At 45.1% G+C, this 13215-nt stretch overlaps 1 protein-coding gene across 7 annotated transcripts in view; it reads right to left on the minus strand.

Annotated features, from left to right (window-relative positions):
- Nucleotides 1–13215, minus strand: part of Nipped-A (Transcription-associated protein Nipped-A) — a 331196-nt gene that overhangs the window by 47939 nt on the left and 270042 nt on the right. For 6 of the 7 annotated variants that reach the window (XM_045738328.2, XM_045738364.2, XM_045738372.2 and 3 more), the window contains exon 28: nucleotides 9478–9713. In XM_045738328.2, the coding sequence (XP_045594284.1) occupies nucleotides 9478–9713 (236 nt within the window). The remainder of the gene's footprint in view (nucleotides 1–9477; nucleotides 9714–13215) is intronic. The other variant, XM_045738341.2, reaches the window with a different exon arrangement.

Consider the following 13215-nt stretch of genomic DNA (forward strand, 5'->3'; position numbering starts at 1 on the left):
ACGACTCCGCAGGAGGGCCAGTCCTGAATCTGGCACTACTGGCTTACGACGACCAAAGGAACTGTAATACCTGGCGCGACACTTCCGGGCACTACCTCCACCCCCACCCCCCCCGGAGAACCTAAAAGTTCGATATAAGCCGTCAACTAGACGAAGCTGCCTGTAGAAAATGCACCACCGCAGAATCTGCAAGCAGCAACGGACAGAAGGGGATGAAAAACGAAGAGCCTGGGCCCTACACGATTCCAAAAATAAGGACGAGCACAGCCTGTCAGCACGCGAGACGAGAAGTGAAAAACAGACACCGCCTCCCTCAGAAACGGCGCGTACAACTTCAACAAGGCAGTCGGCGCCCAAGCTGCCGAAGCAAACACACTGGACACTGGCCTGGAACCCAGCTCCTCCACACCCACCACGAGCAAGATAGAAGACAGTACCCGCAAGGAAAAGAAGCACAAGACCGAAGCCAAGCGCACACGGGTGCCCAAATCCTCGGTCACCAGAGATGCCGAAGAGGAGGCAACCTGCACGTGAAGTCGCACCTGGCTGACATCAAAAGGAAGGACGGGAGCAAACAAGCACGCACTGAGGTGCTCCAACTCGTCCCCCAGGAAACCTAAACGACCGTAGTCAACTCTTGCCATCCAAGTGCGCAGTCAGACAGGAAGAATGACAAGCCACCAACGAAAGAAAAGGCAGTCTGCCACCCAGGAAGACTCCGGCACCTTGCAACGCACCCATTAAGGAAAAATAGGAGCCAAACTCAAAAGAAGAAGGCTTCATTATCAAGGCGTAATCCAGGTCTTGCAGGAGGTAAGCCACAAGGGCCTCCCACACCTTCCTTGGTGGGATACGGGAAGCCAAAAACCTCCAGAAGGAGGGAACCGGAGAACCCTAGGGAACTTGGAACAGAACCTGAGGGGGAGTCGAACTCGTAACAAAATCGTACAGGGAGGGGATAGGAAAACCTCTCCCCCTGTAATAACAAGCCCCGTGCCGAGGGTACCAAACATCCAAGCAGGGGACAAATGGGGCCAAGGCCCCCCCCCCCAACGACAACTCCTCCCCAGCCCCGGAATCCTCCACGTCAGGACCTGGGGCCAAGTCGTCCACCAAACCCTCTGCCTCTTGAGAAAAAGCAGAGTTCACCAAAAAAACAGGGATGAAGGGGGCCAGCTGGCATGGCCCAAAAGCTCAGGCAGGAGGACCAGGCTCGAATGCCTCCACCTCTGATCCAGAAGGGGCAATCCCCGAAGCCACCCGAGTCTCACTACCAGTATAATTCAGCGGGGCAGCTGCGGGGGCATCCAGAAAGGCAACCAACCTCGCATGTTGCTGCAACCTAAACCTCGCATGCAACGCTAAAGCTGCCTACACCCGAATATCACTCTCAGTTGACTGGGTGAATGGAGTACAAGGAAAGAACACCACTTGCAGGACTCCGGGTCATAGGTGTCACTGACACTAACAGGCAGCAAGGCGGAGGCAGACAGTGACTGTCACCCCTGAGACAAGGGAACAGAGCAACCTTCAAACTCGTACAAGGTGAGGTGGGACTCAGAGGTTTCATACATTGGACCACAGAGCCCCAAAGGGGGTGGGGGGGGGGGGGGGGGGTTCCAGAGCTCTTGGGCTGACTGCTACGGGAAGCCCAGGCGAGGTACTGCTAACGGGATATTCCAGAGCTACCAAGCAAACAACTAAAAGCTGAACCCCTGTGATGTGTGCAAGCACGGGGACCAAATGGAGGGCCACCTAAATCATACAAGTGGTCCTACTGCCACACCAGGCAGACCCCCGCCAGGCAAAACAAAACAAAATTAAGAAAAACCCCGCAAAAGCACAACGTCTCCAGGTGAACAGAACCGGACGCTATGCGTATATCAGACAGCTGCACAGTACCTTGCGCCCCAGCCAGTGATGAAACTACCTCCTACCCAAGGGAAACAGGAGTAAGAACCTCCCCAGCTGAACCCCCAAGGGCGGGCAATCACCGAGCAGCGACAGAACCACACGGAAGTAGGTGCTTCTGAACGGCTCATGGAAGATAACCCTGAGGCCGCAAAGGCAGTACTTACGGGGCACACAGGGAAGGTAGCCCTAGGTTATCTTGAGATGATTTCGGGGCTTTAGTGTCCCTGCGGCCCGGTCCTCGACCAGGCCTCCACCCCCAGGAAGCAGCCCGTGACAGCTGACTAACACCCAGGTACCTATTTTACTGCTAGGTAACATGGGCATAGGGTGAAAGAAACTCTGCCCATTGTTTCTCGCCGGCGCCTGGGATTGAACCCAGGACCACAGGATCACAAATCCCGTGTGCTGTCGGTTCGGCCGACCGGCTCCCTGCATGCAGCCCCAGTACTCTTGTATTACTTCTAGCCCATACATCACCAAAACAGAGCAACAACACCGCATTGCAGCACTGCGCAAAGTGTGGAGCCAGAGCGATCGACTGTCACCAACACAACAGCCTCTTGAACTGAGGAGAGTTGCCGGCGTGGAGGTCTGGGACCCACTGTCCCCCTCCTGGGGAGGGGGGGGGGGGGGTTGCGCAGACAGATGTGCGGCGGTTGTGGTGATGTCATGTTTGTTTCCTTGTTTTTAATTGGGGAGTTCTGTTTGCTAGTTCGGCTTTCGGTTTGCATTTTTTGACCAGCAGTAGTTTGTTTTGAGATTCCTATCTTTCTGGGTGCCTGACCTGGTAGATGGCAGACAAAGACTGCTTCCAATTATACGGGGGTGTCTTTAGGCCATTGCTCCTCATGCCTCTCTTGAGGGAGCCAGGTTCTGGCTCTGGTCCCCGGTAGGCTTAGAAGTCATTTGATTGACTGTTGCCACGGTCTAATATATACACATCAGCCCGACATAGCTCCGGGGAGCCGAAGGGGCTCTCCACAGAAAAAGACGCTGACTCAGCAAGCGCCGTGCAAGTTCTGCTTCGCCGAAGCTGTCAGGCAGGGGGTTGCCACAAAAATATAATTACCTAATTATGTCAATGTCCCTGATTGATTTTGTTTTGTTTTTTGCTGTAATATTATTCAATAGTGTGTAGTGTGATATATTTATATAATAAAATGTGTGAATCATTGCTGTGCTCAAAATTATGGTGTGCATATTATTGATTAAATTATTATGTTCATAAAAAAGTGAACAAATACTTTGTCGGTTATTACACTATATACAAGGGTTATATATAAGTATCTGCATGTTTTGTTCACCATAACGAACCACTAAGCTGATAATGTGAGTCAAAAAGCAATGAGAACTGGCCAGTCAGCCACTCGCTACTACTCCCTCCCTCAAAAATTCCTCACTCGCCAAATTCCTCATCTTAATATACAGTTTTTGCTTTTTTTGCCATATACAGATGTTTTATATATAAGTATCTACATGTTCTGTTAATCATAACTGTTCATCTAAGCTGGTATAGTGCACAAAGAGCATAGTGGCCACCCTTACCCAGCATGACAAGTCATGCAGATGTCACCACCTCCCTCACCAAAATGGCTTCTCCCAACACTCCTTTTGCTGTCATTACACTATATACACACGTTAGGAACTACACTTTATATACAAGTATCTACATTTGCGTTCCCCATACCGAACCACTAATCTTGTATGGTGACGGCAGACAGTAACAGTTGGCCACACACTACACATGCTCCCTCCCTCCCTCCAATCCACACTGGTTCAAGGCCAGATGCACTAACATTATTCAAATATACTGTTTGTGGTGTATATACATTGGCTATATACACACATTATATATAAGTATCTACATGTTTTGTTCACCATAACTGTTCAACTAAGCCGGTAAAGTGCCCAAAGAGCATAGTGGCCACCCTTACCCCAGCATGACAAGTCATGCAGATGTCGCTTGGTTGATACCTGGTTGATGGGGTTCTGGGAGTTCTTCTACTCCCCAAGCCTGGCCCGAGGCCAGGCTTGACTTGTGAGAGTCTGGTCCACCAGGCTGTTGCTTGGAGCGGCCCGCAGGCCCACATACCCACCACAGCCCGGTTGGTCCGGCACTCCTTGGAGGAATAAATCTAGTTTCCTCTTGAAGATGTCCACGGTTGTTCCGGCAATATTTCCTATGCTTGCTGGGAGGACGTTGAACAACCGCGGACCTCTGATGTTTATACAGTGTTCTCTGATTGTGCCTATGGCACCTCTGCTCTTCACTGGTTCTATTCTGCATTTTCTTCCATATTGTTCACTCCAGTACGTTGTTATTTTACTGTGTAGATTTGGTACTTAGCCCTCCAGTATCTTCCAGGTGTATATTATTTGATATCTCTCTCGTCTTCTTTCTAGTGAGTACATTTGGAGGGCTTTGAGACGATCCCAATAATTTAGGTGCTTTATTGCGTCTATGCGTGCCGTATATGTTCTCTGTATTCCCTCTATTACAGCAATCTCTCCTGCTCTGAAGGGGGAAGTGAGTACTGAGCAGTACTCAAGATGGGACAACATAAGTGACTTGAAGAGTACAACCATTGTGATGGGATCCCTGGATTTGAAAGTTCTCGTAATCCATCCTATCATTTTTCTGGCTGTCGCAATATTTGCTTGGTTATGCTCTTTAAACGTTAGGTCGTCAGACATCATTATTCCCAAATCCTTTACATGCTGTTTTCCTACTATGGGTACATTTGATTGTGTTTTGTACTCTGTATTATGTTCAAGGTCCTCATTTTTACCGTACCCGAGTACCTGGAATTTGTCACTGTTAAACATCATGTTATTTTCTGATGCCCAGTCGAAAACTTTATTAATATCAGCTTGAAGTTTTTCAATGTCTTCAGCCGAGGTAATTTTCATACTGATTTTTGTGTCATCTGCAAAGGATGATACGAAGCTGTGACTTGTATTTTTGTCTATATCTGATATGAAAATAAGGAAAAGCAGCGGTGCAAGGACTGTACCCTGAGGTACAGAGCTTTTAACTGCACTTGGACTAGATTTTATATGGTTGACCGTTACTCGCTGAGTCCTGTTTGACAGAAAACTAAGTATCCAGCGTCCTACTTTACCGGTTATTCCCATTGACTTCATTTTGTGTGCTATCACGCCATAGTCACATTTATCGAAAGCCTTTGCGAAGTCCGTGTATATCACATCAGCATTCTGTTTTTCTTCTAATGCCTCAGTGACTTTGTCGTAGTGCTCAAGTAGCTGTGAGAGGCACGATCTTCCCGCACGAAATCCATGTTGGCCTGGGTTGTGAAGGTCATTGGTCTCCATGAAATTGGTAACCTGACTCCTAATCACTCTCTCAAATACTTTTATGATGTGCGATGTTAGTGCAACTGGTCTATAATTCTTTGCCAATGCTTTGCTCCCTCCCTTGTGTAGAGGGGCTATGTCTGCTACTTTAAGTGCATCTGGTATCTCCCCCGTGTCCAAGCTCTTCCTCCACACTATACTGAGTGCCTGTGCTACCGGCACAGGCACTCGGCACTCGCCACCTCCCTGACCAAAATGGCTTCTCCCAACACTCCTTTTGCTGTCATTACACTATATATACAAGTTTTATATATAAGTATCTACATTTGTGTTCACCATAAGGAACCACTAAGTTGGTATTCTGAGTCAAACAGCAGCAAGGAGTGACCACCACACACCAGCTAACCCGCCACTGGCTGCCACTCCCTTTCCCCCTCACCTCACCTGACTCGCCAACATTCTCCTACCACCATACTGTTTTTTGCTTTTATTCACTATATACAGACGTTATATATAAGTATCTGCATATTTTGTTTACCATAGCGAATGACTAAGCTGGTATAGTGAGTCCAGACAGTAAAAGGTGGTCAGACAGAGTCAGTAGACAATGCTACCTCCCTCCCCACCAAGATTACTCCTCCCACTACAGAGCTAATTATCACAACATTCCTGCTATTATCAAAATCCTGAACATTTTTATCACAGTCAGGGGTCTTCTGTAATACTATCATCGCTAAATAATAGCACGTACATATTTATTTTGACATTTTTAGGCGATGCTGTGATCACAAGCTGAACAGCAGTGCTGTGAGCTCAAGCTGTGTGCGCCAGCCTTGGTGGCTCACACAGTACTGAGGCCCTAACACCCAGGAATGTTGTCCACGATTTGTTTAAATATGGTGTTTGTTTACAAGGGCCCTGATAAAAGTGAGGCTAACCCCGTGTATCCACGGGCCGTTTAAATCTTGCGTAGTACTCCAACACGTCATATGACGTTTTGCGCAGTTTAACCCTTAAAGTGCGCATCACTTCATATGAAGTGTAAATCGTTTTACCAGTCAACTGCGCTTCACTTCATATGAAGTGTATGGGTACCGCGCACGATTTGAATGGCCCGCGGTGTAGCTGGGGGTCCCATACGCTGCCCAGGGGCTCTAGTAAACAGCGGCCATTTTGAAAAAAAATCCAGCTCACGCTCCGATGGCATGGGAGGCCTCAGTTTAGCGAGAGTCACCATGGCGAGCGCACGGTCAAACGCCTCACGAGCACGCATCACTCAGTCCCTCACCCCAGAGCAAATAGCCCACGAATTATTCTCTGAAGGTGAAGAAAGTGTGTTTGACGATTCAGACAACGATGAGGATTATACACAGTTGTCGGGAGATAGTAGCAGCAGCAGTGAAAGTGAGAATGACCGCCATGCCATGGCGAGGCCTATACGCTCTCCCATGCCTCCTCGCCCATTTTCTACCCCAATTCTACCACGACCTCACAGTTCCTGTGGATATTTTCTGTTTGAGGGTGACGAGTCAGAGGGAGGTGACTCCTTTTCTGGGTTTAGTGACTCAGATCAAAGTTTTATTGAGCCTGTGGCTGGTACCAGTGGTGTAACTGGGCGAGAAATTGTCGCGTCAGCAGCATCTCGCCCAGCCAAGCGCCACCGCATGGCACCATATGAGGGACCAAGACCCTCGTGTTCACGTGCACCCACCTCACGTGCACGTAGCCGCCGTGCTTCTCGCAGACGGTATTCAGCTCCTGGTCGCCGGTATGCATCGCTTCCTCGCCGTCTTTCCTCTGCATCTCGCAGGACGCCTGGTGTACTTGAGTGGAGTGATGGTGACGATTTTATTCCTAATATTCCTCACTTTGACGATAAAGATGTAGGGATTACAAACCTTTTCCCTAATCAAGGTGAGGACATGGCTGAGATGGAATATTTTACAGCATTCTATGATGAACCACTCATGGAATACATTGTACACCAAACGAACCTGCATGCTGCTTACCTGATTGAGAGGGAAATCACAGAATTTTCACGACTGCAGCGTTGGAAAAATACCACAGTGGCGGAAATGTATGTGTTTTTGGCACTCTGTTTGTTGATGAAGCACTGTCACAAACATGCAATAAATGACTATTGGAGCAAGGACAAGACAATACCAACACCTTTATTCGGGAAATATATGTCACGAGACAGGTTTCAGATACTCCTCAGGTGTCTACATTTTGGAAGTGTTCAGGACCGAACACCTGATGATAGACTGTGGCGAGTGAGGCACTACATGAACGATGTTATTGGAAAATTCAGAGATTTTTACGTACCAGCACAGAAGCTGGTGGTTGATGAATCTCTCATACTTTTCAAGGGACGTGTTCCATTCAAACAGTACATTCCCTCAAAACGAAACCGATTTGGCCTGAAATTTTTTGTTCTTTGTGATTGTGAGACAGGATACGTGTTACACATGATTCTGTACTCGGCTAGTGATGTAGACATTCCCGGTAACGACGAACATGGATTCTCGGGGAGTGTAGTGAAGACCATCATGGCTCCGTGGATGAACAAGGGACACATTTTATACACAGATAATTACTATACAAGTCCCTTGCTAGCTCGGTTCTTGCTAGAAAATAGAACCGGATTGGTTGGTACAGTAAAGCCACAACGAAGGGAAATGCCTGTGTTTGACAACGACATTGCAGTTGGTGAGTGTCAGAGAAGGAAAAGTGATAACATTCTGTCAGTTCGGTGGAAAGACAAAAGAGAGGTGAACTTGTTGACAACAATTCATGATGGAACAATGGTGAACAGTGGGAAAGTGAGCCATAAAACAAACGCACCACTATATAAGCCAGACTGTGTTTTAGACTATAATATCAACATGCGGTTGATTGATAAATCAGACATGATGATTGGCACTGCAGAGTGTGTGCGGAAGACATGTAGGTGGACGAAAAAAGTGTTCTTCCATCTTGTGGACATGAGCATGCTGAACTGTTTCAACATGTACCTTGTGAGAACTGGACGTAAGCCCACTTTCCGTGACTTTGTATTTGATGCTGCAATACAGTTATTAGGAAAGTTTGCAAAAGATGTCCCAGGTATTCAGCGGCCCATCATAAACCCACTGTTGCAGCATGCTGGTACTCCACGCCTCGCTCACACTGAAGGCTTCCTAGCACACAAACTTAAGTATTTGCCACCTGGTGTGAAGCGTGTAATAGCCCAACGTGATTGCTTGGTGTGTAAAACAACGACACGTAGAGACAAGAAACGGAAGCTTGTGCAAACATGGTGTGAAACGTGTGGTATCCCATTATGTGCTGTCGACTGCTTCAATGACTACCACAGTCTAGAAATCTTCTAAGTGTGCTTCAAAGTGTGTATAGCGTGTGCGAGTGTGTAAATATGTAAACATATAAGCAGAACATATAATATAATAGACTGTAATGACATATTATATTGCCGTAATTGAAAACATTTGTGTGCGCCTGTGTATGCTCAAATATGCAACAATTATTGATACAAAATATGTTCAAACAGTATTTGAAACACAATTAGTGAAAAAAGATTAGATAAAATGCGCTTAGACATTGTAAATAAATAGCGCGAAAATATATTTGTGGCAACTCTGGCTGTTTGAGGACCGCGCGCAACATCTCCCGGGCGTGTACTGCATGAGCGACCATGCAGATTGTGACGTCATCGCAGAGCTTCTCGGCTCTATTGCAACAAAAGTAAGTACAATAGAATTTTTTTTTTATTTTTCCCGTGATCAGTGAACAGAACTTAACAGATTAGCAAAAAAAAAAAATTTTTTTTTTTTTCAAAATGACATGCGCCTGTGTGGATAGCAGGATATTAGACCCCGAGCATGTTAAGGGTTAAGGGTTAAGTTCATGACCAGCTGGTGTTGATAGCCGTGTTTTCTTTTCTTTCTACATGCTTGTGTTTGCAAGGAGCAAGTACCAAATCTTAGACCCATGCCTCTTGGCAATGTGTGTGTATATACTGTAGAATTATCTGTGAGGTTGTAGTTACTATTTCAACAGGAATAAACAGAGTACAGTACTGTACTGTATTTCCAACATAAGTCCAGAAGTACATTATATATGGTACAATGATGTAAAAGGATGATTGACAAGCATCAGCAAAGACAAGTTGATAACAATACACTAGGAATATTATCAAAGAAGATGGAGATAATACACAAAACAATTATAAGAGTAATGAAATCAAATTACCTGATCAACAATCCCTTCCAAAGATGCTAACACTGTAGGATGCAACTCCTTCTGCATGTGCATGATACGAGAACATCGCCACATGGGCTCTGTGGCCTTGATTGAGCCAGCTGTTTCTGTTGCCTGTTGCTGACTGCTCTGCTGTGCCTGCTGAGGCTGTGTTTGCTGTGCTTGTGACTGCTGTTGCTGTTGATTCTGCTGCTGAATTTTTTGGGAAGCTACAGCAGCTGGATCTACTATAAAACATAAAAATGATGTATGAAATTTTGCACTTACAACATAACAGTAATTATTGACATTTTTTTTAATTTTAGGAAAATCTTTAAACTCATTTTTTCTCTACAATACATAATTATGCATATTACCCTTCCATACAGGAGTACGCAAATTCTGATGCCTGTTAGCAGGCTTAGGGCTTTGCTTTCCCATTGCTCATAGTAAGCCAAGCCCTATTTGTTTCCTTGGAACATGACAACAATTGATTTACAACTAGGTCCCCAATTACTGTTGTGTGAATAGGGATAAACATTTAAAGATAAAGATAAGCAAGAGGTAAGATGCGCGAGCGTGTTTTTCTAGATGGGATCCAAGGAGGCTTCCTGTTGCTACCTGCTGTGATGGCTACATACCTATCAAATCACACCAAACTTTTGTGAATCATTAAGAGCTTACCGAAGACCAAAGAATAAATTCTCGTCCCTTCAAAGATGCAGAGAGAGCAGAGGATACTACATTTAAGGTTAAACACTCGTTAAACACTGTAAAACTAACTTAGGAAATAGCCACAAAGAAATAGTGAGATGAAAGAGACAACAGTAAGGCAAAAGTAAACAAAACAGAATACTATACCTTCAGTCAGGTAACATCAATGCTAGTTAAACTTCACTAATAGATGGCAGGTCATAGAACTAGTGGGTCAGGAGGTGACTGACCTCAGTCATTTGATTACCTGGTTGATACCTGGTTGATGGGGTTCTGGGAGTTCTTCTAATCCCCAAGCCCGGCCTGAGGCCAAGCTTGACTTGTGAGAGTTTGGTCCACCAGGCTGTTGCTTGGAGCGGCCCACAGGCCCACATACCCACCACAGCCCGGTTGGTCCGGCACTCCTTGGAGGAATAAATCTAGTTTCCTCTTGAAAATGTCCACGGTTGTTCCGGCAATATTTCTTATGCTTACTGGGAGGGTGTTGAACAACCGTGGACCTCTGATGTTTATACAGTGTTCTCTGACTGTGCCTATGGCACCCCTGCTCTTCACTGGTTCTATTCTGCATTTTCTTCCGTATCGTTCACTCCAGTACGTTGTTATTTTACTGTGTAGATTTGGTACTTGGCCCTCCAGTATCTTCCAGGTGTATATTATTTGATATCTCTCTCATCTTCTTTCTAGTAACAGTAACAGTTGGCCATTTGGAGGGCTTTGAGACGATCCCAATAATTTAGGTGCTTTATCGCGTCTATGCGTGCCGAATATGTTCTCTGTATTCCCTCTATTTCAGCAATCTCTCCTGCTCTGAAAGGGGAAGTGAGTACTGAGTAGTACTCAAGATGGGACAACACAAGTGACTTGAAGAGTACAACCATTGTGATGGGATCTCTGGATTTGAAAGTTCTCGTAATCCATCCTATCATTTTTCTGGCTGTCGCAATATTTGCTTGGTTATGCTCCCTAAACGTTAGATCATCAGACATCATTATTCCCAAATCCTTTACATGCTGTTTTTCTACTATGGGCACATTTGATTGTGTTTTGTACCTTGTATTATGTTTAAGGTCCTCATTTTTACCGTACCCGAGTACCTAGAATTTATCACTGTTAAACATCATGTTATTTTCTGATGCCCAGTCGAAAACTTTATTAATACAGTATCAGCTTGAAGTTTTTCAATGTCTTCAGCTAAGGAAATTTTCATACTGATTTTTGTGTCATCTGCAAAGGATGATATGAAGCTGTGACTTGTATTTTTGTCTATATCTGATATGAGAATAAGGAAAAGCAGCGGTGCAAGGACTGTACCCTGAGGTACAGAGCTTTTAACACTTTCGCGCTATCTGGACGCGCCGGCGCGTTCGGTTTCGTCTAACGTAAACGCATAGTGGACATAAAGTTATGTCAACTTTTAAAATATTTGTATAAAATTCAATTTTTATCCGATTTACTTTGGGTTTGTTTCAAACTGCGCGCTATGAGGCTCTCTTTCTCACCACTAGGCTGCATGGTACAATAAGTTCATGAAAGGTGTGGATAACTTCGATCAAATGGTATTTTGTCCCAAACGGGTTGCAGGTGGGTGACTTTAGCCGTTTATACTGGTAATTCTTCCCCCATATCATGTATTATATGCATATGTCTATTTAGGGAATTTTATTCCGATCAATATACAACCAAAAATAACTGTGTGCAACAAGTATAATCTTGACAAACATAACAAAAGTAAAAATATTTCGTGTGTGTTTGACGCTCACTGATATGTTCCAGCGTTGTTTTATATTTGGCGCTATTCTAACTTACGCTTTGTTGATATTTTTTACCTATGGGCACATAGAACATTCTATTGCGAACACATTGACATAAAAATGAATGACGTACATAGAAAATTAATGTCATGAGAGTGAAATAAGTATAAACTTTCAAAGCGCCGTGCGTCGTCCTGTCACCGATACCGGGTAACAATTTCACCACTTCCCACACTCTTGCGGGCGGGCTGCATCATTATTCTACGCTTATATTCATATCAACGTGTTGGGAATTTCATTGCGAGTCCATTGATACCAAAATTAACGCTGTAGAACAAGTGTGGAGGTGATTACAATCCCAAGAGTAAAAACATTTTGTTGCTGATGGGCGCTCACGGCGAGTCATCTACGTAGTTATTTATTTGGTGCTGGTATCCCTATATGTTTCGTGACTTATTTTACTAATGTTCTTCTAGAGAATTTTATTGCGAACACGTTGGTACCAAAATGAAATACGTAGCATGAGAACTAAGGTCAGAAGAGTAAAAAGAGTATACACATTTTTGTTTTTACACTTAAGCGATAAAAACGCAGCGCGCACATTCGGTTGGCTGAGTGACCTTTGCGGAGAGCGCGAAAGTGTTAACTGCACTCGGACTAGATTTTATATGGTTGACTATTACTCTCCGAGTCCTGTTTGACAGAAAACTGAGTATACAGCGTCCTACTTTACCGGTTATTCCCATTGACTTCATTTTGTGTGCTATCACGCCATGGTCACATTTATCGAAAGACTTTGCGAAGTCCATGTATATCACATCAGCATTCTGTTTTCCTTCTAATGCCTCAGTGACTTTGTCGTAGCGATCAAGTAGCTGTGAGAGGCACGATCTTCCCGCTCGAAATCCATGTTGGCCTGGGTTGTGAAGGTCATTGGTCTCCATGAAATTGGTGACCTGACTCCTAATCACTCTCTCAAATACTTTTATTATGTGCAATGTTAGTGCAACTGGTCTATAATCCTTTGCCAATGCTTTGCTCCCTCCCTTGTGTAGAGGGGCTATGTCTGCTACTTTAACCCTTAAACTGCGCAACGCGCCTGCAGGCTCACGTCTGGTTTGCGCAACGCGCCTCCGGGTATTTGTATTTTTCACGTTCCATTCAAAACTCCCGCGGCTACATGGGGTTCACATCAGCTTCCTCAGGGCTCTTGTAAACAGACGCCATCTTTAAAAAAAATCGTGGTCCACATTCCCGGGTGTGGAAGCCTCAGTAGTGTGTG

This window comes from Procambarus clarkii, chromosome 55, assembly GCF_040958095.1.
Source record: "Procambarus clarkii isolate CNS0578487 chromosome 55, FALCON_Pclarkii_2.0, whole genome shotgun sequence".
NCBI classification, from domain to species: domain Eukaryota; kingdom Metazoa; phylum Arthropoda; class Malacostraca; order Decapoda; family Cambaridae; genus Procambarus; species Procambarus clarkii.